Source organism: Saccostrea cucullata, unplaced genomic scaffold (genome assembly GCF_032062105.1).
Source record: "Saccostrea cucullata isolate Sc308-1 unplaced genomic scaffold, CSIRO_AGI_Scuc_v1 ctg3433, whole genome shotgun sequence".
Classification (NCBI taxonomy): domain Eukaryota; kingdom Metazoa; phylum Mollusca; class Bivalvia; order Ostreida; family Ostreidae; genus Saccostrea; species Saccostrea cuccullata.
In genome coordinates this window covers 1-26,608 of record NW_026937009.1, presented here as the reverse complement: position 1 = coordinate 26,608, position 26,608 = coordinate 1, and the positions used below count along the sequence as shown (strand labels likewise).

Here is a 26,608-nt window from a genome sequence, read left to right as displayed (position 1 = left end):
TAAATAAACTAGCTAAGTGCATAGTTATGATGAGCAAGAGTGCCTGTACCAAAATTGTGAATTTTATGGCCCCAGGGTCAGGGGTTCTGGTGCTAGGGTGGGGCTCTATAGATTATATAGTGAAATTATATGAATTCTTTGAAAATCTTCTTCTCTGCTCCTGGGTATTAAATAAACTAACTAAGTGCATAGTTATGATGTGCAAGAGTGCCTCTACCAAAATTGTGAATTTTATGGCCCCAGGGTCAGGGTTCGGGTGTTAGGGTGGGGCTCTATTGATTATATAATGAAAATGCATGAATTCTTTGAAAAAATTTCTTTTCTGCTCCTAGGAATTAAATAAACTAAGTACATAGTTATGATGAGCAAGAATACCTCTTCCAAAATTTTGATTTTATGGCCCTAGGGTCAGGGGTTCTAGTGATAGGGCGGGGCTCTATTGATTATATAGTGAAAATACATTAAATCTTTGAAAATTTTCTTCTCTGCTCTTGGGTATTAAGCAGATGAACTACCTATGTAGTTATGATGAGCAAGGACCCTAATCTTCCAGAATTGTGAATTTCAAGGCCCCAGGGTCAGGGGTACCAAAGGGGGTTTGTGTACTTATATACTGAAACTGGATGAATTGTTTGAGATCTGCTCCTTGGTATTAATCAAATATTTTTGAAAAGGAAGGGTGCCTTTTCAAAAATTGTGCAATGTGTGGATCTAGGCCTAAGGGTCAGGGGTTCATGTGTGATAGGGGCATTACTGATTATTGCTGAATATTACTGATTACTTGAAATGCATTTTTTGTTCCCCCACCCTGCCTATGGGTACTAAGTAAACAAACTAAGCAACTGCTAAATGTATTGTTATGATGATCAATGGTGCCTCTTTCAAAATTGTGAAAGCCATAGCATCTGGCTTAAAACATGAATCAAATTAAATCACTGGAAAGTTGTTGCATAATGCTCAGGTGACCTATCTTGTTAAATTTAACGGGCTTTTGTTTTCAAATTGATTTGGAGGCATATTTTGGACACTTTAAGGCCTATGATCATCAAACTTTGTCAGTTGATACAACTTGGGTCGTTGAACAAGGTCAACTTAAAAGTAGGTCACCACCACCCCCACTTTTTTACCAACCTGACTTATACTATAGGAAATGTTAATTGAAAGCCTGGTTGCCCCCCCCAACACTTTTAGTGATGTACCGAAAATGTTGTATTAGAATTGGTACTGAAGGTAGTTGACACTGAGAACCCCCACCCCCCACCCCCCACGAAATAGGATTTTCGACTTTGGGCAACATTTTTAGCTCACCTCGACGAAGTCGAGATGAGCTTATGCTATACCCCCGGCGTTGGCGTCGGCGTCGGCGTCCCAGGTTAAAGTTTTAGGAGCAAGTCCATTCCCAAGTAACTATAAGCCCTACCTGAACCAAACTTGCATGGATGATGGATCTAGGGATGTACACTACCAGACTTGCTTCGGATGCTGGATCTGACCTACATTTTCTAGATGAGTGACCAGGTTAAAGTTTTTGGAGCAGGTTAAAGTTTTTGGAGCAGGTCCATTCCCAAGGAATTATAAGCCCTACCCAGACCAAACTTGCATGGATGATGCATCTAGGAATGTACACTACCAGACTTGCTTCGGATGCTGGATCTGACCTACATTGTCTAGATGAGTGACCAGGTTAAAGTTTTTGGAGCAGGTCCATTCCACAGGAACTATAAGCCCTATTTGGACCAAACTTGCATGGATGATGCATCTAGATGGACACTACCAGACTTGCTTCAGATGCTGGATCTGACCTACTTTTTCATTCCCAAGTAAATATAAGCCCTACCTGAAGCAAACTTGCATGGATGATGTATCTAGGGATGTACACTATCAGACTAGTTTCAGATGCTGGATCTGACCTACATTTTCATCCCCAAGTAACTATGAGCTCTATTTGGACCAAACTTGCATGGATGATGTTTCTAGGGATTGACACTACCAGACTTGCTTCGGATGCTGGATCTGACCTACATTTTCATTCCCAAGTAACTATAAGCCCTACCTGAACCAAACTTGCATGGATGATGCATCTAGGGATGGACACTACCAGACTTGCTTCGGATGCTGGATCTGACCTACATTTTCATTTCCAAGTAACTATAAGCCCTACCTGAAGCAAACTTGAATGGATGATGCATTTAGGGATGGACACTACCAGACTTGCTTTGGATGCTGGATCTGACCTACATTTTCATTCCCAAGTAACTATAAGCCCTGTTTGGACCAAACTTGCATTGATGATGTATCTAGGGATGGACACTACCAGACTTGCTTCGGATGCTGGATCTGACCTACATTTTCATTCCCAAGTAACTATAAGCCCTACCTGAAGCAAACTTGCATGGATGATGTATCTAGGGATGGACACTACCAGACTTGCTTCGGATGCTGGATTTGACCTTCATTTTTCATTCCCAAGTAGCTGTAAGCCCTAACTAAACCAAACTTGCATGGATGATGTATCTTAGGATGGACACTACCAGACTTGCTTCGGATGCTGGATCTGACCTACATTTTTATTCCCAAGTAACTATAAGCCCTAGCTAAACCAAACTTGCATGGATGATGCATCTTAGGATGGACACTATCAGACTTGCTTGGGATGCTGGATCTGACCTATATTTTCCATACAAGAGACCAGGTTAAAGTTTTGGGAACAGATCAATCCGAATGAACTTGAAGTCTTTGATATCTGCAGTTTTAACAGTTATGAATATTTGTTTACACAATACATGTTTTTCACACTAAATGCATAGAAATGTGTATATGCCATGTAGAGGGTAAAGCACAACTTGCAAGAATATTTTTGTTAGGATGAATGCTTACATGTAATATTAAGAAAATACGATGTAGGATTTGCATTACTTAAAACTGATAACATTCGTCGAGGTGAGCTTCGTAATCTTTGATTACCTATGTTTGTTTGCTTGTCAACTTTTTCAAGTAAGTAAAAAAAAATTCTCTGGCTGCCCTCCCCCCCTTTCAAAAACCATGGTACGCGCCTGTAAAAAGGGTTTACAAAAGGTACTATATAAATATAAAAGGAAATTATGATTTTCCAGATAATAATGTCGTGGTACATAGGGTATGGTTAAGAAAAAATAAAAAAAATGATCATCTAGTAAAGTGTTTTGAATATGTTACAGCTGCGAATGATACAAGGATAATTTTGTTTCCACATTTTACGCAGCGCCTTGCAGCATAGCCTATTCTGCAGAAACCATGGACATTATTACGTGATAAAGATCCAGGGTATCTGTACGTGGTTCGGTCATTTTTTTTTCAGACTGTCTTCAAAGCAATATGAATAAATAATTTTTTTTTTCAAATAAGTAAATTTTGAATATGCTTTCAAAATTGTGAAAGTACTTTTTGAAATGCTAATTGTTTGCTGCAGATTTGATGCTTTGCATCAATTTTCAATTGTGGAAAATTTGAGTCAATGATATTTTTAGACACTGTGGTGATTGGTTATTTTAAGGTGGCTCATTACATCCACAGTTTATTTTAGATTTCATGACAGCACCACTTATCATGTAGATGCCAAATATCCAAATGGAGATATCGATATCGTAAATATTTTTTAGAGAATTTTTTAACTTTCTTTTTATTTTAGTGAAATGTTTTATTTCAAGTTTATTATTTCCAGAATTTCAGAACTTTCAGTGTCAAATGATGGACATCTTCTTTAGACAAGTACACACAATGAAAATACTTCATAATACCTAATATTAATTTTATTCGAAAAAATAGTTTTCTTCTAAAAAACAATAAATGTCATTATCTGTTTAATCTGCGCATAAAATATTTTAAAAATGAGTTCTGAAGAGACAAGGAATGTATTTCAATGAATTGCTTGTGACAAATTGAAAGAAAAATGTTTTAACGAAATGAAAATTCCAATTTCGAAAATATTTGGTATAAAATGTCCTTTTTCAAGAGTTATCTTTCCTAATTACCCAAGACTCAAAACACAAAGGAACGTTTGAACATTACATCTAAATTTCAAAATAAAGCTTTAAACTTCCATAATATATATTTAAATCAATAAAGCAAATGTACAAATTAACACCAACACAGTAAATTGTGCAAGTAAATAACATTTTTAATTTCAACAAGGTTGTAGATTTAAACTCGAATTTCCTCCATGCAAACACGTTGATTGATAGAGCCCACTGCTTCGACATGTCAGAAATTGCACATTACTTGTTTGGCGAAGATTTGGCTGTTGTTTTCTTTTGTTTCTGCTAAAAAGTAATCCCTCTTGGTGTATGTAAAATGAATCCGTTACTTTGTTTTCACTGTTTATAACACCGCATGTTTCATCTATTTTTAAAGCGTTTTAAAGGTCAGGGTCATATAAGTGAGGTACCCATACGATTCGACCCCCAAGTAATTCGGTCGAAACAATGGAGGTTTATTTTTTTGTGTAGTACGTCATCAAAAAGTGGTGTAATGAGCCTCCTTAAGTTTCATTGTGGTTTAAACAATAACACTTTTAAATCTAGAAGTCTGAAAAATTAATACTTTTAGTGTGATTTTTTTCCCGATATATTTTCATTTCATATGAATATAATTACATATATATTTTTTTCGAATAACAAGGAAAAAACTATAGCTATTTCTCACAGATTTTAAAGTTAAATCATTCTTGCCTAAATGCAGAACCATAAAGCGGTAAAAAATTAAAGGTACATTTGTGCAGAGTTAAAATGATAGTCAATTCATGTTAAAATAAGTTTACAGGCACTCTTGTCAAATATTCCCGACACCAAAATAAATAGAGTCTTTTTATCTGAAATAAACAATTAACCAGGCGAAATTAAAAATTAGATTTATTTTCTACGATCATTTATGTAATTAATTTTTTGGATTATTTATCATTAATTGATTTTGTTAAGAGGATAGGAATCGAGTATATCAATATACTCTTTTTTATGTTTGTCATAATGGGTCTGTCCGTTTACAATAACGAGCCTCCATACCCGTAACCATGCAGACCGAAATACAGTTAATTCTCGATAAACCGCCACCTTTTGTAATTTAGAAATCATGGCGGTATAACGAACTTGGCGATGAATTGAATTTCCCATCTTCTGGAAAACAAGAGGTAGAGTTACCGTTCTTAGAAATGCCATTTAGCGTTTCTATTCTTATTATTACATGTATATAAAAACATACATGTATTTCTGATTGAAGATACTTCAAGTAACTTTTTTAATGTACAAATTCGCTAAAACAATATGTGCAGTTATGAAATAAAGACAAGTACATGGGTGAGCATTTAAATCTGCAGTTCTGCTATTGAAAAAAAAACATGCTGGGTCGATCGTCGTGATATATTGCCGATAGTAAGTAAAATTAATTCTTGAATAAATGTATTGTTTATGGCAACATTGTTAATTAAACATTCACAATTTATACCGTATAATTATTTTTTCAGCAATCTTTGCATTGTTTAAAGCATAGATCATCTAAATAATATAGTTATCGGCGTAGTTTAACAACGACCACTTTCGTGGCAAAGCCGTGACTAAATGAATTTTATTAAACATAAAACAAAATTATTATAACTGTTCATGTTAAAATTATTGTTTATTTAGTTCTTGTTTAATTACTTAATTGCATGTACCTTGTCTGCTTTTGCATGCTTTACAACAGGGATAGTGTCAACCAATTAGCCGCGCTTCACTGACCACAAGCACCTGTGGCGGTATATCGAGATAATTGACACTTAAAAATGGACGTTTGTTGTGAAAACAGGGTGGCGGATGGCGGTATGCGAATTTGGCGGTATAAAGAGAATTTTATATAGCAGGAAAAACGTTCTTGGGAAATCATGGCGGTATTGCGAAAATGGCGATGAATCGAATGGCGATAATTCGAGAATTGACTGTAATCTTTTTCTTGTTTAATCCCATAAACTCTTCCCAGTGCGAGTTGACAATTGTAACAAGCATCAATTTCTGCACATTAATGAGGAATAAGTGAGATTCAAACAGGCTTAAATACTCCCACAATCATCGGTTGCTATGTTAAAAATGCAACTTCCGTTAAAAAAAAGAGTGCTCGCATTATTAAACGCAACGGTAGAAAATTTATTAAAATTCAAAACATGCAAACATGACAGTTTTTGTTCATTTTAATACGCATCATGACTTGCGGTTCAAACACCTTGCATGGTATCGGATGAAATTGAGGGTATCCACGGCAGGAAATATAGCGTAATTTCACTATAATAGTGAAATACAGTAAAACTCATTTAGTACGAACACGGATATTGCGAATTCACGGATATAGCGAAGTCATTTTGAATCCCCAGCTATATAAATTTCATGAATTTCTTATACGGTTATAACGAATTACGGATATAGCGAAGTAATTTCAAAGGTCCCAACGACTTCGTTATAACCGAGTTTTGCTGTACCACTATTATAGCGGAATTTACGTTTCCCCCCAACCTGTTATAAGTTGATGCATCTTGGGGCCTTAAAACATATTTATGAAAAAGTAGGTCACTGTGACCTACATTTTGAATTTTGCAGGCATTTGTTTTCAAATTGTTTAAAAGGCATATTTTCAAGACTTTTAGACCTATGATCATCAAACTTTGTCAGTTGATGCATCTTGGGTCTTCAGAAAATGATGACCAAAAAGTAGGTCACTGTGACCTAGTTTTGAATTTTATGGCTACATTTAAGTATCCCGGGTACTTATTGGTCTAGAATCGTCAAACGTTGTCATTTGAGGGATCTTGGGTTTTCGGAGAAAGTCGAGCAAAAAAGTAGGTCACTATGACCTACTTTTGATTATCTCAGGTACTTATTGGCTTAGAATTATCAAACTTTGTCAGCTGATGCAACTTGGGTTTTATGAGGATGTCCACCAAAAAGTAGGTCACTGTGACCTAGTTTTGACAATTTATGGCTATATTTAAGTATCTTAGGTACTTTTTGGCTTAGAATTGTCAAACATTGTCAGTTTAGGCATCTTAAGTTTTTGGAGAATGTCGACCAAAAAGTAGGTCACAGTGACCTATTTTTGATTATCTCAGAAACTTATTGTCTTAGAATCATCAAACATCGTCAGTTGATGCATCTTGGGTCCTCAGAACATTTTGACCAAGAAGTAGGTCACGGTGACCTATTTTTGACATTTTATGGCTATATTTAAGTATCCGGGGTACTTTTTGGTCTAGAATTGTCAAACGTCAGTTGAGACATCTTGGGTTTTCTGAGAATGTCAACCATAGGAAGGTTGCAGTGACTTCTTTTTGAATATATATGAGGTACTTATTAGCTTAGAACCATCAATCTTTATCAATTAATGCATCTTGAGTCCTCAGAAAGTTTCAAATGAAAAAGTAGGTCCCCGTGACCTACTTATGGTATTTTATAGCTATACTGAAATATCTTCAGTCCTAACTGGCTAAGAATCATCAAACTTTCTTGGGATACTTAGAGTTAGAGGCTTCAAGTAGAAGTGATAGATTGTACAATTTATCAGAAGAGCGATTCAAGGCCCTTGGCCTCTTGTTAGCCAATCAAAATTGTCTTATGGGATCAGCACATACTGTTTCGTGGTTGAGTTCCACTTTACACTTGTCGGACAGAGATTTGATGCTATTTATGGAGATAAACAAAAACAAAGACATACATGAGATAAATTATCGTAGAAGACAATGGTAATAAAAAGTTGTCAGTGCATTTCATCTGAAAGTGTAAATGAGTGCGTTTCTGAGGAGGGGGGTACTGAGTGTAATTCAGAGTTAGATACCTTATGTTATCATTATACTATGGATTAAAAAAATATTTCCGAAACAAGTGCCTGTGCCCCGAATATTAATATGGAAATATCCTCAGAGTTAATTCAAGTTTGTTCATACCATGACCCCTTGGGGTAATGTTGGGCCATAATGGGCAATAAAATCTTTACATAGAAATATATTGGAAAAATCTTTAAAACTCTTCTTCTCAAGTATGGCAAAGTTATACATGTATGCTTTATTGATACATTGTATATTGACAATTTCTCAAGTTCTAAAAAATTCAATCCTCACTCCTCCAACAAGTAAACTTTTCAATACTGAGCTGATTTGTGTTTTTAAGGACAGACGAGACGTTCCTTAATAATAGATAAATTTTTCTAAGAGTTTGTCATTGAAGTATTTCTACTTAAACATGTTTACTCACAAAAAATTGAGGTACCTTACCAGGCATTTCTGCAAGATACCAGGGGTAGTTTTTGTTATATAATCCTTTGGGAAAGAAAAATAATTTTCCAATTTCAAATGTTTAAGTGTTTGGATTGTTTAAAAAGGTTTAGAAACTGGTTTAGAAATCAGAATGTTACTAAAATTTTGAATATTTTTCGTACATTACAAAGATATACAATACAGATTTTGAGGAACGTCTCGTCTGACCTTAACTAGCCCATGTACTCAGGTGAGCAATGTGGCCCATGGGCCTCTTGTTTTGTCAATATTTTGTAGTTTTTAGCTCACCTCAACGAAGTCGAGCTGAGCTTATGCTATACCCCCCACATTGGGGTCAGCGTCCCAGGTTAAAGTTTTAGGAGCAAGTCTATTCCCAAGTAACTATAAGCCCTACCTGAACCAAATTTGCATGGATGATGCATCTAGGGATGTACACTACCAAAATTGCTTCGGATGCTGGATCTGACCTACATTTTCCAGATAAGTGACCAGGTTAAAATTTTTGGAGCAGGTCTATTCCTAAGGAACTATAAGCCCTACTTGGACCAAACTTGCATGGATGATACATCTTGGGATGGACACTACCAGACTTGCTTCGGATGCTGGATCTGACCTACATTTTCATTCCCAAGTAACTATAAGACCTACCCGAACCAAATTTGCATGGATGATGCATCTAGGGATGGACACTACCATACTTGCTTCGGATGCTGGATATGACTTACATTTTCATTCCCAAGTAACTATAAGACCTACCCGAACCAAACTTGCATGGATGATGCATCTAGGGATGGACACTACCAGACTTGCTTCAGATGCTGGATCTGACCTACATTTTCATTTCTAAGTAACTATAAGCCCTACCTGAACCAAACTTGCATGGATGATGCATCTAGGGATGGACACTACCAGACTTGCTTCGGATGCTGGATCTGACCTATATTTTCATTCCCAAGTAACTGTAAGCCCTACCTGAACCAAACTTGCATGGATGATGCATCTAGGGATGGACACTACCAGACTTGCTTTGGATACTTGATCTGACCTATATTTTCCAAACAAGAGACCAGGTTAAAGTTTTGGGAACAGATCAATCCCAATGAACTTGAAGTCCTTGATATCTGCAGTATTAACAAAGTTATGAATATTTGTTCACACTATACATGTTTTTCACGCTACACACGTAGAAATGTGTATATGCCATGTAAGGGGTTAAACACAACTTGCAAGAATATTGCTGTCGTGATAAATACTTAAAATTAAGAAAATTTGATGTGAGATTTGCATTACTTACACTGATAACATCCGTCGAGGTGAGCTTCGTAATCTTTCATTACATATGTTTTGATCAGCATTGTACTGTATTTTCACACAAATTCCAGTATTTTGTAGACTTACTGCACAGTATTTGGATCTTAAAATATCACATATATGATGGGTGTTATAATCAAGCACTGGTCAAGAAGAAATTTGATAACAGAAAATTGCATGTCAAATTAGAGATTAATTAATGAGTCAAGTGTGAGGAGGTACTGTAGATTCCTAATTATACGCGAGAAATTAATTTCCATGTGATTTCGCGAGAAGCGTCTCTCGCGAAAAAATATTACTCGCTTTTATTTCTATGGTGCTGAAATCTATGTAAGTTCTGTTGATCAACCGTCCATTCACAAATTATAATTCTCGCGATTTGACGTTAAAAACCCTGTTTGCGATAAAAAGTACTCACGAAAAATAAGGAATCTACAGTAACTGGAAGAGCATCTCTGATCATGAGGTGTTACAGTCCCTGAAACGTTCTATGAATGCTGAACGAACGGTGAATGAACGCAGAGCGAATGGTGGGTGAACGATGTGGGAACGCTGAACGCAACTTGGTGAACGATGTGTGAACGGTGAGTGAACGCAGAACGCGAACGGAGCGCGAACGCGAGCGCAAAGTGAACGGTGAACGAACGGTGAACGCAAGATGAACAATTTATTCGGAATGCCTCCGATCTTTTCCTTGCATTGAGATTATTCTATTATTCTATATTTCTAATTTCAGGTACTTAAATATAAATTAACAATAGATGAATAAATAAATAAATAAATATATAAATAAATTAATTAAGAAATAAATAAATAATAAAAACATTTTTTTCTGTACATATATGTACCTATGTTTTAAATAAATATTTTTATAACACGATTTTAATTGCCGTAAAACATGTGTATTTGTTTCCAAACGCGTGTAGATTAAATATAAAATTAATCTATTTATATAGTAAATATGCTTATTCTTTTCACTAATAAAATAATGTGGACTTCTGAAGATAAAACTAATTCTTATAGAATGAATTAATTACATTGTATGCGGTTGAAACAACCATTCATGTATATTTCCGTGCCAAGGCGATTCTGGGTAAAATAACGTGTTTTTTTTTTAAATTCACAATTATCTGTTGACGTTGACTGTTATCGTACTGCATAAAAACTCTCGTTTTATTTAAATTCTAAAGCAAAATATTCTATATAATTTATGTGCCTTTTGTATTCTTTTATGACGATTATTTTAGCTAACTTCTTCATGTATCTGTAGACATTTCTCAGACGTGATTATACTCGGTCAAGATTTTGGAAAAAAGCATTCAAATTATTTGTAATGGATTAAATTTTTTAAAACTAAATAAGTAATGTGCTGTCATAGTTTTTATTGAACAGAGAAATGTACGAGAGAGAGAGAGAGAGAGAGAGAGAGAGAGAGAGAGAGAGATAACCCTCGATTCTCAGATATCTGTTGTATCAAATAAAAATTCTTATTATTTTTCCTTAATATTCCAAGAAGTAAAGGTAATCTTTTTTTTTTAGATTAACAAATCCATTTGACAGAAATCATTGGCTTTTATTTTCCATGATCAAGTTCACACAGTATACAGGAAGTCCGTGCTAGTAGGTGCTTGTCCTGTCAATCAAAATAATTCAACACAGTGGAGGTGTGGAAATCGCGTTTCACCGAACATGCCGAAGGCAAAGATTCACTTAGTATTTCCATGAAGTTTTAAATTTTTCCTATCATTTCTAGATCTGATTTTTGCATTCCTGCAAAAAAAAAAAAAATAAATAATGGGAATATATACTTGGAAGGATTAAGTTTTAAATTGAATTTGAAACATATTCCCTGCCAATTTAAAATATTACTGTTGGCACAAGTTTATTCTAAAATACTATTGTTTAATGACTTTCTGATGTTGGTTTTAAGACTGGTTTTCTTGTGTTACAATACACATTAAATATTAATTAAAATATAATGAAAAACTCTAAGAATTTTATTTCGGGAGAAAAGGCACCGGGGGCGGGAGGGGGGGGGTGTCTTAATTAAACTTAGTGGCAAACGTATATTTAAACATATGTTTAGGTACAGTGAAGGAAGGAATTTTTCTGCTCTAATAATAGACTATTTTAAACAGCTGGTCTTTTCTAAAATTTAAAACCACACTATCAATTTAACTGGCTCTAGAGATATTTAACTAACTGAATATTTGCAGTACTGTTCATAATTCTCAAACCTACGTGTAGTTTAAAATACGCGTTACTGTAGAAATATTTTTTTTTATGTATTATTGTCCTGTGAAAGACATCCATTAATAATTTGTCCGCTTTAAAATTACAACAAATGGATGCCGTGCTTGAAGCAGTTGTTCATTGCCCTTTTTTAAAGTTAATATTTTAGCATCGTTCTACATACATGTAGGTACTTAATGTATTATTTTCCAGGGATATTTCATGAAATAAGTAACAGCTGTGTTATAATAATAGAAATATAACTATCATAGATAATTTTGGCAATGAAATAATTATTCTTCAAACGCGATATCTAAGTTATTTAATTAAAAAACGTGTAAATCCTTACCATCAAAAAGATAAGTCCTTTCACTTCGGAGTTCCAAATGACAATGAAGACTGAACGATAAGTGAACGGTGAACGCAAAGTAAACGGAACGGTGAACGTTTTGTGAACGCGAGCGCACGGTGAATGGTGAATGCAATACTGTGAACAAAGAGCGAATGGTGAACGCACGCTGAACAAACGAACGGTGAGCAAACGGAAAAATGGGAAAGTAGAACGTTTCAGGGACTGTATGTATATCCCTTTGGTACTGGGCAAATGGGTCAGCCTGTTGAATTAAACATAGTTTTTGTTGGCTAGCTTAAGTTTTAAAATGAATTTGATGATAAGTAATGAAAACTAATGATAAGTAATGAAAACTAATTTGATATTGCATATAAAAAAATGATTGATTGCATAATAAACTTATCTGATATTATATAATATTATCAAAACTAATTTGGGGAAGGGGGATCAGCATGTCCATTTGTTCATATGAATTGCAGATTAAAACCTGTTTGACAAAAATCTTTTTAAAAATCATCAAGTATTTTTAAAAAAATGTTTTATGGTAGATAGTGCAGATCCATTCATCCGTTGGGAGTAATGATTGGACAAGCATCCAGTTAAAGATTAATTAATGAGTTCAATGTTGGAAGGCAAGCTGTCTCAATCATTTCTGTAGAGCATATCTGATCAAGCAGCTCTAATTTGTATCCTTTGGGTATTAGACAGAAGAACTGCTGGTCAGTTTATAGCATATGTCATTTGATGGCCAGCCTTTTATTTTCAAAATTATTGGTATAGATGAAGACTTATTTTATATTGTTTAAATGATGAGAATTTGACAGGGTCTAACACAACCAGTGTAGAAATCTATGATGTACATGTAATATTTGTCATAATTAATGCCTACACTACAGGAGATGTATATTAAACATCAAATATTTTAAGGAATGGAAAAATCATTGAAATCTTTGAATCAAGATTGACATGATTTGCTTGCACTTTAAACTGTTTATCATAATTGAAATTATTTGACAGGCATATCATGCAGTGGCGAAACACAATTTACATGTTTTTCTAACCTTTTTTTAGCTCACATGAGCAGAAGGCTCAATTGAGCTTTTCTGATCACATTTTGTCTGTCGTCCGTCCGTCTGTAAACTTTTCTCACTTTCGACTTCTTCTCAAGAACCACTTGGCTGATTTTAACCAAACTTGGTACAAAGCATTCTTGGGTGAAGGGGAATTTAAATTGTTAAAATGAAGGGCCAGGTCCTCTCACAAGGGGAGATAATCCAAAAAAAAAAAGGCCAAAAATAGGGTGGGGTCATTAAAAAATCTTCTTCTTATGAACCACTGGGCCAGAAAAGCTGAAACCTATGTGGAAGCATCCTGGGGTAGTGTAGATTCTAAATTGTCCAAATCATGACCCCCTGGGGTTGGGCGGGGCCACAATAGGTAATCAAAGTTTTACATAGAAATATATTGGAAAAAAACTTTAAAAAATCTTCTTCTCAAGAACCACTGGGCCAGAAAAGCTGAAACTTATGTGGAAGCATCCTGGAGTAGTGTAGATTCTAAATTGTTCAAATCATGACTCCCGGGAGTTGGGTGGGGCCACAATAGGGAATCCAAGTTTTAGATAGAAATATATAGGAAAAAAATTAAAAGTCTTTTTCTCAAGAACCACTGGGCCAGAAAAGGTGAAACTTGTGTGGAAGCATCCTGGGGTAGTCTTAATACTAAATTGTTAAATTAATGTGAACCCCTGGTGGTAGGGCCGGGCCACAATAGGGAATCAGTTTTACATAGAAATATATAGGGAAAAACTTAAAAAGTTTTCTTCTCAAGAACAAGAGCTTGTGAGAAGAAGTGAAACTTGTGTGAAAGCATCCTTGGGAAGTGTAAATTCTAAATTTGTAAAAATTGTGACTTGGGGAGGGGGGGGGGTATGGCGAGGCTACAATAGGTATTACAAGGGAGGAAATCTGGTAAAGAATGGCATCACCAAAGTTACTCAGATGAGCGATGTGGCCCATGGGCCTCTTGTTTAGCTCACCTAAGCCGAAGGCTCAAGTCAGTTTTTCTGATCAAAATGTGTCCGTTGTCCGTCATTGTTTTCGTTTGTAAACTTTTCACATTTTCATCCTCTTCTTGAGAACCACTGGGCCAATTTCAACCAAACTTGCCACAAATTAAAGTATCCTTGGGCGAAGGGGATTCAATTTTTTTTCAAATAAAGGGTCATGCCATCTTCCAAGGGTAGATAATTATGACTAAGCTAAAAATTAATGACACCTTTTAAAAATTTTCTTCTCAAGAACCACTGGACCAGAAAAGATGAAACTTATGTGGAGTTATCCTCAGGTAGTGCAGATCAATTCAAGTTTGTTCAAATCATGGAATTTTGCAGTTTCTGGATACAGTTCTGATTTTTTGAATGCTGAATTTTTCTTTTGGCGAATATTATACTTGTATAATTCCAGTCTTAATGTTATTTATTGATTCCCTGTGTTTTGATTGGACAAGAACAAATTCAAGAAAAAGTTAATACATCAATGAATTTTTCAATCAGAACTACTTTCTTGACCTAGCTTTTAGGCTGTTGTAAAAACAATGAAAACAGATACTTCTAGTCCGTTTGAGCTAAATTATGATTACAAGAAACTTGAAATAAAAAAAGCAAAAAAGGAGATAAACAGGACTGACAGACGGGAATATTATGTTTATGTCACTGTCGGATCACGAGTGTGAATTTTGAAAAATCGCTGATCATGCTGTCATTTTCTCAACGTTCCATATCAGCTCAGTTGGTATCGTTGTGATAGGGAAAAGAAACGTACCTCAGACTCTTGCCTTATCAGCATCAAATTCATATATTTACATCCTACAGATCCCATATTCTCCCTAAATCTTTGAACGAACCAGAGCAAATTGAGGACGTCATCGGTCTGCAACTTTGGCTATGAGTGTTGTCGTTAATGTCAAAATGGCCATGGTCAAGGACGAATTATTCTGGAGAATATGCATATTTACGATATTTGTTGACTTAACAACATTCAATGAGTTTCTATTGCTATCTGTTTTCGTCCGTCGTCGTTCGTCGTGCGTCGTTCATCGTGCGTTAACATTTGAACATTTTCAGCTTCTTCTCTGCAACCACTGAACCAATTTCAACCAAATTTGGCACAAAGCATCTGTGGGTGAAGGGGAACAAAAATTTTGAATTTTATGATCCCTGCCCCCCTGGGGCCTGAGGGGTGGGGCCAAAACCACTAAAATTAATGCAATCTTTAAAAATCTTCTTCTTTACTCCTGGACATCAAGCAGTCAAACTGTTGGCATGATTGTAATCAGCATTGAGTCTTCTACCAAAATTGTGAAATTCATGGCCCTGGGGTCAGGGGTTCTAGTGCCAGGGCGGGGCTAAATAAGAAGTTAGTGAAAATACATGAATTCTTTGAAAATCTTCTTCTCTGCTCCTGGGTATTAAATAAACCAACTAAGTACATAGTTATGATGAGCAAGAGTGCCTCTACCAAAATTGTGAATTTTATGGCCCCAGGGCCAGGGGTTCTGGTGTTAGGGCGGGGCTCTATTGGTTATATAGTGAAAATACATGAATTCTTTGAAAATCTTCTTCTCTGCTCCTGGGTATTAAATTAACCAACTAAGTACATAGTTATGATGAGCAAGAGTGCCTCTACCGAAATTGTGAATTTTATGGCCCCAGGGTCAGGGGTTCTGGTGTTAGGGCGGGGCTCTAATGATTATATAGTGAAATGCATGATTTCTTTGAACATCTTATCCTTTGCTCCTGGTTAATATGCTAATGATCTAATTACATATTTAAGGCCAGGATTTATTGTATTTTCAGTTTTACAAACCTTTCGCTCAAGGCTTTTGAATTTTCAGAAAAAAATAAAACATTTTTGTCAAATTTGAGTCGGGATCGAGATTTCAAATTTACGAACTCGCACTTCCCGTTTTACGATGAAATGGCGGGTAAATAAAGCTAGATCTGAGAAGATAGCTTGGTTTAGTGTAAAATTCATTGATACGAGTGCCATTCAAAACGTTTCACCCGTTCAGAGGACAAATAAAATGCTGACGACTTTGTTGCACAATGACATGCTGGTGAGATAATTATGTATTCGTTTCAAAAGTAACTGTAAATTATTTTCCTCCCCCAGGCTTTAAACTGCCCGTGGTAGCTATTGCATATTGCCAGGGACATTGTTTAGGTCTCTGTTAAAGCTTACAGTCTAAGCACCATTCTTCAGAAAAGGGTTGCTTATGCATCAGATGTAATGAATAACTATTGGAGAAGTGAAGTCCATTTGAGGAAGAAATAAACAATAACCTGAAGAAATAAAAAAAATTCAACTATTAAAAGGCAAAAATATACAAATATATACAGGCATGTAGTATCATTTGTATCAGCCAGAAAAATTATTTTACACTTAATTGAAAAAATGTTGACCCTACTCCCCAATACTCCCTGTCTGTTTTATGATAGGAATTATAATTTTAGGCATCAAGTAAATTTTAGAACAATGTCTACACATTCACCTAACACATATTAAAAAAATGAAGATATATTGAAAGACTTTTAAAGAATTGATTTTTAAGGTCTTCCGTTTCCAACGGAAGACCTTCTACTGATTCTGATGATTAAGATTATTCTTATTATTCTTTTTTTTTCCTTTTCCTAGAAGCCAACTTTGAGGCCTCATATTTCACTCATTTCTAAACGGATTTTGCTCAAATTTTTAGACATTATACACATCGATACACTCTATCAGAATGCTGTCTAATATTTCAAAAATGTACTCCCACTTTAGAGTTATTTCCCTTTAAATGAAAATTTATAGGCTTTCATTTCCAGATAAAGGCTCAGAGACCACAAAAGCTGGAGCAGAAATTCTACTGATTTTAGATAACAGAAGGATTGAAGTTGTGCATGCCAGTTTTTGTTTTTCAATTTCTTTATTCAAAATGGCGCTATATAGGGGTCAAAAATTAGAACGCATAAAAGAGCGAAAAATTACACATATTTTACCTTTTATCTTGAAAACTAAAAATATTTTGTTAAGACATACTGAATAAAATTTGTGCATAATTGCAAGAGCTTTCATTTGATATCATTGAAAAGGGGCTGGCCCCTAAAATTAGGGATCTAGGGGCCTTGAAATTTTTTGCGTTATAACTCAAAAACGGTAAATATTTTGATATGGTTGTCGATTATGAATTGTTCCTTTATATTATTTCTATCCTATAAAAATATTATTTTGTTCGAGTCTTACGTATGGTAAGAAAGAAAGGTAGATCCGTAAACATGGCACCGTTCTCATTTTGCTATTGAAGGAGAACTTTTTATGCGTATAATTGAAATAAACATGCCATAAGTAATAAATATTTTACAACGCTGATCATATTTTTTTTTGATTAGGTTTTAAACATGTTTTTTGGTTCCCATACAGAGTATTCGATGGCAACTTTTTCTTTTTATTAATAAAGATCTTTCCAAGAGAGAGAGAGAGTGATAGAAGTACGAGTATCTTTTCTTTGTTTAAAATGAACACAAACAATTTAAATGAAAACAATATACACCCAGATCTCATAGAAACTTTTTAAAGAGTCAAATAATATGCCATTATTTACTGCTTGATTCTCACATTCACCTGGAACACAGATTCTAAGTGTGTTTACCATTACGTTATCTATCTGTCGATTACATGCGGCCGAGAAATCTAAAGCGACACTCCGTGGTGATCCATTGACCCTGCAGTCGTAGGCAAAATAATTGATATATTAAAACCTTTCTACAACACGACAATTAATGAAAAATTCTTATTGTCGAATATTTGAGATTAATATGTTGGCTTAACTTTGTTTTAAATTTGAATGTGATACATATTTTAACTAAAACAGCTATCTAGGTTTTGTGTTTGTTTACAATTACGCGACAAACCATTCTTTCCATCGCTTGTTGACATTAATTTCGCCGGGTGGTAGACGTTTCTAATTTCATACATGTTAACTCTCCCGATTTAGGCGGGAGTCTACCGCTTTTTCATTCCATCTCCCGCCTACCGATTTAATGCAGAAAACCGCTTTTCTACAAAAGCTTCGTCTAAAGTATTTTTGGTTCGCTTGGGTATCCATTTTTGAAGCCACTCTCATAAAATCTCGCTAGATATCGTGTGATTTGACTCGGAATCATACAAATGCTTTTTTTGTACTTAGATTTCAAGCACGGATTTGACAACGACAACAACACAAGACTACCAGTGATTACATTGGTTACGATAAATTAATCAACATCCCTGCCATGAAAAAGGAGATACAGCTTTTAAGAATTAGATGAAAACATTTGACATCGTTTTTAAAAGCACAGAAGCTCACAACTTTATCAATAAAGTCAATAGAAATCAGTCGATTGACCAAGCCATGTTGCACATCTCTACTTTCGTTTTCGATCATCGCGGGAAATCTGATTTATATAACGAAAGATAGGAACTTGTTTTAGATCTAGATTAAACCATTTTATCATTTGTTTTGTTTAAAAACTGAATGAATATTTTGAATTATTGCTTCTAGGCTAAATCAGCAAAGATCACTCTTCACAAGGCTAAGTAAAGTAGCCAATCCAAGCAAAATGATGAGCATGAAAAATATTTGAATTTGTACAATTTATGTCAAACTTAAGGTGTTTCTGTCTTCTTCTTTGCTGTTGATATTTAAGATTAATTAGTGTAGGTACCTGATTTCATTTAAGGCTTATAATATACATGTATATTACATGAAAGATATCGATAATCCAAGCGTTAAACAACACGCGCGCAATGCTACCGCTTTTGAGGTCTGAATCTCCCTCTTTTTCATCACAATAGGTTAACATGTATGCTAATTTACAAACTTACGGGAAAATATTATTTTGCTTAAGTAAATCGAATCTTTAAAAAAAATCTTATTAAATTGTCTTAGGTTTGACTTCAGCACAAAACCCTGGGGCATTTACTTTACATGTACTCAGTACATTAATCATATTCATCAGTCTTCAGTTTTTAAATGTTCGTTAACCCATGTGTAATTTTACTTTTTATTTTGACGATTCATTGCGTATATAAGGACTATAGCGATCTGTGGTTACTTTACTTCAACCAATATTGATTTAAATGCATAAGCTTTGCCCTTTTCACACACAAATAAATCCGTTTTCAACACAAATTTTCCCAAACACACTTTTTTTCCATCACAGATTTTTACCATGTCTATACCAATTTTTAACTTTTAAAGAGAATCTTCCAAATCATAAGGATAGAATTATAGTCAATGAAATGGATTAAACATCGATAGTTAACTCCGGCACTTGTAAACTTCATAAGTGGCTTCTGTACTGCACAATGCATACTTATATTACAGGTTCGATACTAGTAAAGTTGAAAAATAATTCAAGATTTTAAAGCAATGAACTTAATTTGTAAAATAATTTATTCAAATCCCGTAAATGATTAGTATACCCGGTAGTGTGTTAACATTGTAATTTTGTTCTGTGATTAAATATTGGTACCAAGTTATACAATGTACATATAAGTAGTAATAAACTCACATCCTATGTCCAGAATCGAAAATTTAAGAACTTATATAACAATCTGCAGCTACTGAATATCAAAAACTTATGTAATTAAACACCTTTACAACCTAATTTAAACAATTAAAATAATATCCGGCACCATAGTCAAACCATTTGTATCGTTTATCATATATAACTCAGTATTTTCTTTAAAATTATGAACTTAAATCTAACACACATTACTTTTCCTGGTTTAAAAAAATAAATGTATGAAAGAAGGCAAGAGAGAGGCATTTTGTTCATGTACATTCATGTATTTAACAGAGAGTCTCCCTGTATCAATTATTGTCTAATTTATTTTATTAAACATAACCCCCCTTTCTTATTTAAATTAAATTTATTTGTTGATTTTATTCAACTTCAAGCACAATATGTAAGTACTAAAAGTCCATGCATGGATGCTATTGTACATCAGTAATTTTCTTGTATCTTTTATCCATGCATTTCTCCTTCAAGGAAAATAATGATGAATAAATTAATGGAAAGACGTGTATAAAACCATGTGGTTTGGGTTTGTCAATGTGTTTTAGATCATGATCAGCAAATCACAACTCCTTTGGCCTTTCTGTCTAACGGAATAATAATAATCTCGAATGTATTACGTATACACCATAACTCCCCCATGCACCCCACCCCCTTTCCCCAAAGTTTGAAATAAATATTCTTATTCAATGGACTGATAGTTGTACGTAGCCTAAACTTTCAACAACCCTCCCGAAATATTTCATAGGCAAAATTCTTAATCATTTTTTTTTGGGGGGGGGGAGGGATATGATTGATATGTTTTAACGTCCCTCTCAAGAATATTTCACTAATATAGCAGGGATTTATCAAGGCTGTTTTTACTACCGGTAAACGGTACCTTTCCCCTCTTGAAAAAGGTGCAAAAATTCCCCTTTTTCAGATAGAAAATTCTCCGATTAAACGGAGAATATTTAAAACATTGTTCTGAAATTTTCCGTTTTTGTCCGATTGAAGTTTTACAGCTAATTTACCATCCTAGTCATTCAAACGCTTTTAAAAGAAAGAATATATTATTCAAGCTTTTATTTGATATTGATCGGTAAACATGTGCCAAGTCCATGATGTCGAAAGATACGCGTGCGATTGCAGAGTTAAAAAGAAAAGTGTAGATGAGTAAGATGGAGCTTATATCACTATGAATCGGAAGAATGGAGTAACAACAAAAACAATGTTAGTAGTGAAACATGAAAAACAGAATTGATTTGTGATAGATATTTAGAGAAAAAATTAAATGAAGTCCTGACCTGGTTAAATTTTTTGTGTGTGTGTTATTTAGTATTTTGCCTAAAAAGTAAGTTTTTGTGGTCTTTGTAAAGGTCTACAAATGACCCTCAGAAGCTCTAAGAATGCAGGATTTTGCTCCATTTATTTAAAAATTTTCCGGGGGGGCATGCCCCCGGACCCCCCTAGAATACTCGCGCCTCCAGCGCTCAGATCGAGCCTGCGGCTCTCATTTTTCCCCTTTACATATAAAACGGTAGTAAAACAAAATAGCTAGATAAATCCCTGTATAGAGATGCCATCATGCACTTGCCAGTGGAGAGCTTCAAATATCCTATAATAGGCACTTAAGGCCTTTGACCGGGGGAAGGGGGATCTTTTTCGTGCCAGCACCTTAAGCGACACGGGGCCTTGTTTTATACGGTTTTATCCGAAGAACAGGCCTCCACGTCCCACAGTGGGATTCGAACCCACGATGTAAGGATGAACTCCTTACTTCGCGACTATAGAGCAGACGCTCTAATCAGTGCGCTATGCAGGCGACCTTGGATGATATAAAATGATGATAATGAAGAAAACGGTTAGTAAAATAAGAAGGGGTCATTTTGAAATATTATTCTTATGAAACTCTGGGCAAGAATGAGAAACTATACTTATGAAAGCTTCCTGATATAATAAAGATTACTTTCTTTTCAAATCATGACCAGAGTTTCCCCCACAAAGTGATTGAGTATTTTAGGGGGTAGGGTGGATGGGTTGGGAATTAAATTGTCTGCTTAACTGTCCAGATGTCTGTCTGTCCCTCAAAGTTTTTCCCAGAAGGCCAGGCTATAATGATCCTAGGATGTGTCATGAATCAAGGCAATATTACGGCAAATTGAAGGTCACTGGAGAAAGAATAAATGTTTTGTCGCAGTCATTTATATGTAATCGAGAATATTTTTTTGCTAATACTTGATACAGAGATTGATGGTGACAAAAGGATTTTTCTATGATTGTGACTCTGAAAATAGTATCATTTCAATTTGGACAATTTTTGTTTAAGTTCATACTTGATAAAAATTGTTTATAGTCTGCCGGTTTCAGATGACTTAAAATAAGGCCATTTTAACAAATTCAGGGCCAATGACAAAAAAATTGTAAAATTCCTGTCAGAGTTATGAATTTTGAATCACTAAAAGTTGTTACAGATTGAAGGTTTGTCTTGACACAGAGCCAATGCTGTTAAGATCAAGGTCACTGACAGAAAAAAATATTTTCTTTCCCATGCTATGAAGTAGTAAATGAAAATCATTGGATGCTCTTACTTGAAACATAGATTACTTATGATTGGAGGTTGTGTCATGATCCTGATCAAAGGTCTTTCTAGAAAATCTAGGTCACTGACAGAGAAAAAAATGTTTAAGCATAACTTTGTAATTAAAATTCACTGGAGGCTCATACTGAGAAGAAAGGTTGTTCACATAAGAAAGTGCAGTGACCTTGACCCAAGGTCAGTACTTCCTGTCCATAGCTCCAACGGAAGACCTACTCGTTGCTTTGCAATGAGCTCGGCTCTAGTTTAAAATATATTTTGATCAACATCACAAAATTTATATAACTGGCCCAAACTGACAGATGATGAAATAAGCAATTAAATGTTCTACTTTCCTATTTGTAAGCATTATGTGTCCAGTGGTAAGGAGCCTATTAGGATAGCATAAAAAAAGAATGTACAAATGTTAATAATTGATTTATCAAAAAAAAATTCTATTTCCTTCTCCTTCGGGACTTTTTTATTCTCATGTTCATAACTAAACCTAAACATAAAAAAAATGCTGGCCTTATAATGAAGAAAGGGGCCTCTTTCAAAATAGATAATTTCAGGGCTGCTGGGTCAGGGGTACAAGGGGGGTACTTTGACTAATAAAATAAATTAATGCTTTGTAATCTGCCCTTTGACAAGCAATGGTGCCTTTTTCAAAATTTGTGAATTTCATAACTTTTGGCTTAAAACACGAACCAAATACCATCACTGGAAAGTTGTTACATGATACTCAGGTGACCTATAAGGCCCGTGGGCCTCTTGTGTATTGAAGATTTAAATTTGTTCAAATCATGAGTACCCTTTGGGGTAGGAAGTGAAACAATGGGGAGTCAAATTCAAATTATTACAAAGTAATATATACAAACAAAATAAAAAAAATATTTTTCTCAAGAACTTTATCAAGAAGTTATATGCAGTATTGAAATTGATATGGAGGCATTCTCAAGTAGTATTAGAATTCAATCCCCCCACTCCTCAGTAAACTTTTCAATTCTGATCTGATTTGTGCTTTTTCCTAGCCAATGTGCTCAGGTGAGTGATATGGCCCCTGGGCCTCTTGTTATAAGTTTATTTATTCATTGTAATGACAATTTAAGTTGGATTTTATCGATATTCATCTTGTATACGTTTCTTTGCTGCATAAAATATTCCTATGCTGTACAAAATAACAGATTGTATGGCGGCCTCAAAGAGAAATAATTTTAATAAATTTAAAAATTCGTAATTGGAATTATAAGAATTAAACGTTCTTTTTTCAGAATTTATCGATGTGTAAACTCTGCCTTTTCACTCACAAACTTTACATAAAAGTGCCTTGCACTTTTATTCAGTTTGTGAGTAAAAAGGCAGAGTTTACACATCGATAAATTCTGAAAAAAAGAACATTTAATCCTATAATATTTCAAAATTATACTTGCATCTTTGTCAAAATAACTCCATATAAATGCTTCTACAACAGGAAAGAAAACACATTACATTTGGTATTTTATGGTTATCCCACTTCATTGAAAAAAGAATGATATAAGGGTCATCTTTTTATTTGTTACGGTCATCATTCTCAAAAACTTTGAGGTTATTTCCTTAAATTCAAGTAAGTTTTAATAATTAACAGCAAGTTTTCATTATGGCTCATCCAATTTTCAGAGAAATTTACACAAATGTTTTAAATTTTGACTGAAAAATTTACACTGATCGGCTTGGCTGACACGTTTTCATGACTGTAAACTATATTATGGCCATCAGCTTTCCTAAGTAACAGTGAAGAAGGGGAGACATGTTTTTTTTGTTAAAAAAACAATACCCCCTATTTTTTTCAGCTTTTTTAATTGTTTGCAATAAATTAATAAATAACATCTAAATAGGTTGAAAAACAATATGACAGAGTACATTAAATTGAAATTTTATTTCATCAGCAAGGATGTTTGAGCATAAACATTAAATTGACATGTTGGTTTTAAATTTTAGGAAGAAGTAATTTGAATTGCAATTTAACCTAATTTGGATTGTTATGATTTCATATTTTTTCAGTGCACAGAACTGGAGGAACCTGTGTTCATCCATCCCCTCTCTGTGCTACACAAACAAAAACCAGAGTACATAGTGTATCAACACATACAAGAAACCTCAAAAGTCTATATGAAAGGTTAGTACATGTACAGAAAGAACACTGTGTATTTAGCAAGAGCTTATGTGATAGTAATGTGTCCATTGATTGTTTGTCTAGCAGTTTTTATATGTCCGTCTTAAGACATATTATGTTATAGTGTTCATGTCCCTCTGTCAGCCTGTCTGTCTTAGAATCATCAAACTTGGCCAATTTAAGAATCTAAGGTAGAGGGTGTGTCACAATCTATTTTAAGGTCACTTTGACCTAATATTTAATTTTTTTTTTTTTAATTATAAACTGTTTCTATACTAACTAATTACACAATACCAAAAAAATGTAAGAGTGTTCCTATAGGATTGTCTTGGTTGGTTGAAATTTTGATGTCCATGTTGAATTTGCTACACTTATAGACCCAATTTCACTTAATAATAAGGTGTAAATTGTCTACAATGGGTGTAGTAAGGTATAGACAAATCAAGCATGCCCTTTAATCAAGATTTTTTTTAACTCTCTTTGATGTTGAAATGAAGATTGATTGATTGATTGTATACTGTTTAACATCCCTCTCCAGAATATTTCACTGATATGGAGACGTCACCATTGAAGGGCTGCAAATTTAGGCCTATGCTAGGCACTTACAGCCTTTGAGCAGGGAGGGATCTTTATCGTGCCACACCTGCTGTGACACGGGGCCTCGGTTTATACGGTCTCATCTGAAGGACCGTCCCATTTAGTCGCCTTTTACGACAAGCAAGGGGGTACTGAGGACCTATTCTAACCTGGATCCCCACTGGGCTTGAAATGAAGAAGAAAAAAATAAAATGTCGTATTTTTGTGTGTGCATATTTTTGCTTCCTATATAAATATATATTATATTTCTTCAAGTAAATGTAAACACAAAGAAGAATACCCAAGTATAAAAATTTAATCAAGTTAAAATTTGGAAGGGGTTAGATTTCACTTTAGACTTTAATTAAAAATTCTACTTATATGTAATCAAACAGTGTCCGTAACTACATGGTATATAAACAAGGAATTTTAACGCTTGGGATATGCCAAAAACTGACTTGCTTAAAAACAATGACCTGCTCTAAACAAGTTCTGATAATGAGTTATCATTCTTAACATGGAACCCTTGCAGCAGTTGAAAGGCCTAAATTTAGATACAATGAAGCCTCATTTATCCAGACACGTTGGTTTTCAGTCACTTTGTATGGATATATGTGAAGTGTCCAGATACCTGAATTGTCTTGATTTTAGTTAAATAGTCTCTCATACCATTGGCAATAATAACAGAGTAAAGAATGTTGCTTTATATCAATATGTTATAATGTTTAATATGTTAATAAATGTTAGTACCACTCAATACTTGTTAAAATACTGTGCATAAAAAAATCCTGATGTAATATCTGTAAGTAGCAATACAGTACACAAAACCATGGTATGAATGTATTTTAACTCAGTTGGAAAAAAAAATAATTTTGCTGAGTACTAAAAAATTTCGACTTATTTTCCCCTAACTAAAATGCGCACTTTTCAAATACATGTTTGAGAAGCGTCTCATGCGTACCTATCTACCTGCATTGCCATTAGCCATAAATCACAGGTCACAGGTGATGATCTTTTAAAACAAACATTCAGGCCAGTGTTTTTACAGCATTTAATACCCAAATCAAGAAATTTTAGCAGAGTTGACAGATCAATAAAAAAAAGTTATCGTCTGGATGAATGAATAAATTTTAATGTAAAATTTCATTTTGTAGCGAAAAAGACCATTCGGATTTGTAATGTGGAATTCCATTTAAATGGGACAAAATAAAGTTAAAAAATTCACTTTTCAAGAAAAATCCTCCAAAATCTGAAACATCCAGATATCTGGCATCCGGATATCTGAAGGTCCACTGTATTATTTTTTGTCATTTTACATTTTTACTTGGGCTGTACAGCACTTCATACTTTCTTCCATATATTACCAATCTATTTTGATATACTGTAGTTACATGGAACTGGTATTCATAAGCTTTCTATTTAAAACAGGAATCACTGCAATAGAGCCTGAATGGTTGCCAGTTTTTGCTTCTTACCACTGTGCATTTTCCAAACCTCTAGAGGATCCTGAACCTTCTTATAGTTGTAGCATGGGTCAGGTGATGTGTCACATGACAAGTACA

At 34.5% G+C, this 26,608-nt stretch overlaps 1 protein-coding gene across 1 annotated transcript in view; it reads left to right on the top strand.

Annotated features, from left to right (window-relative positions):
- Window positions 1-26,584, top strand: part of LOC134247054 (probable ATP-dependent RNA helicase DHX37) — a gene marked incomplete at both ends in the record, with an annotated part of 76,783 nt that extends 50,199 nt beyond the window's left edge. The window contains 2 exons of the mRNA XM_062729393.1: window positions 24,359-24,473; window positions 26,475-26,584. Of these exons, the coding sequence (XP_062585377.1) occupies window positions 24,359-24,473; window positions 26,475-26,584 (225 nt within the window). The remainder of the gene's footprint in view (window positions 1-24,358; window positions 24,474-26,474) is intronic.
- Window positions 26,585-26,608: the final 24 nt, after the last annotated feature.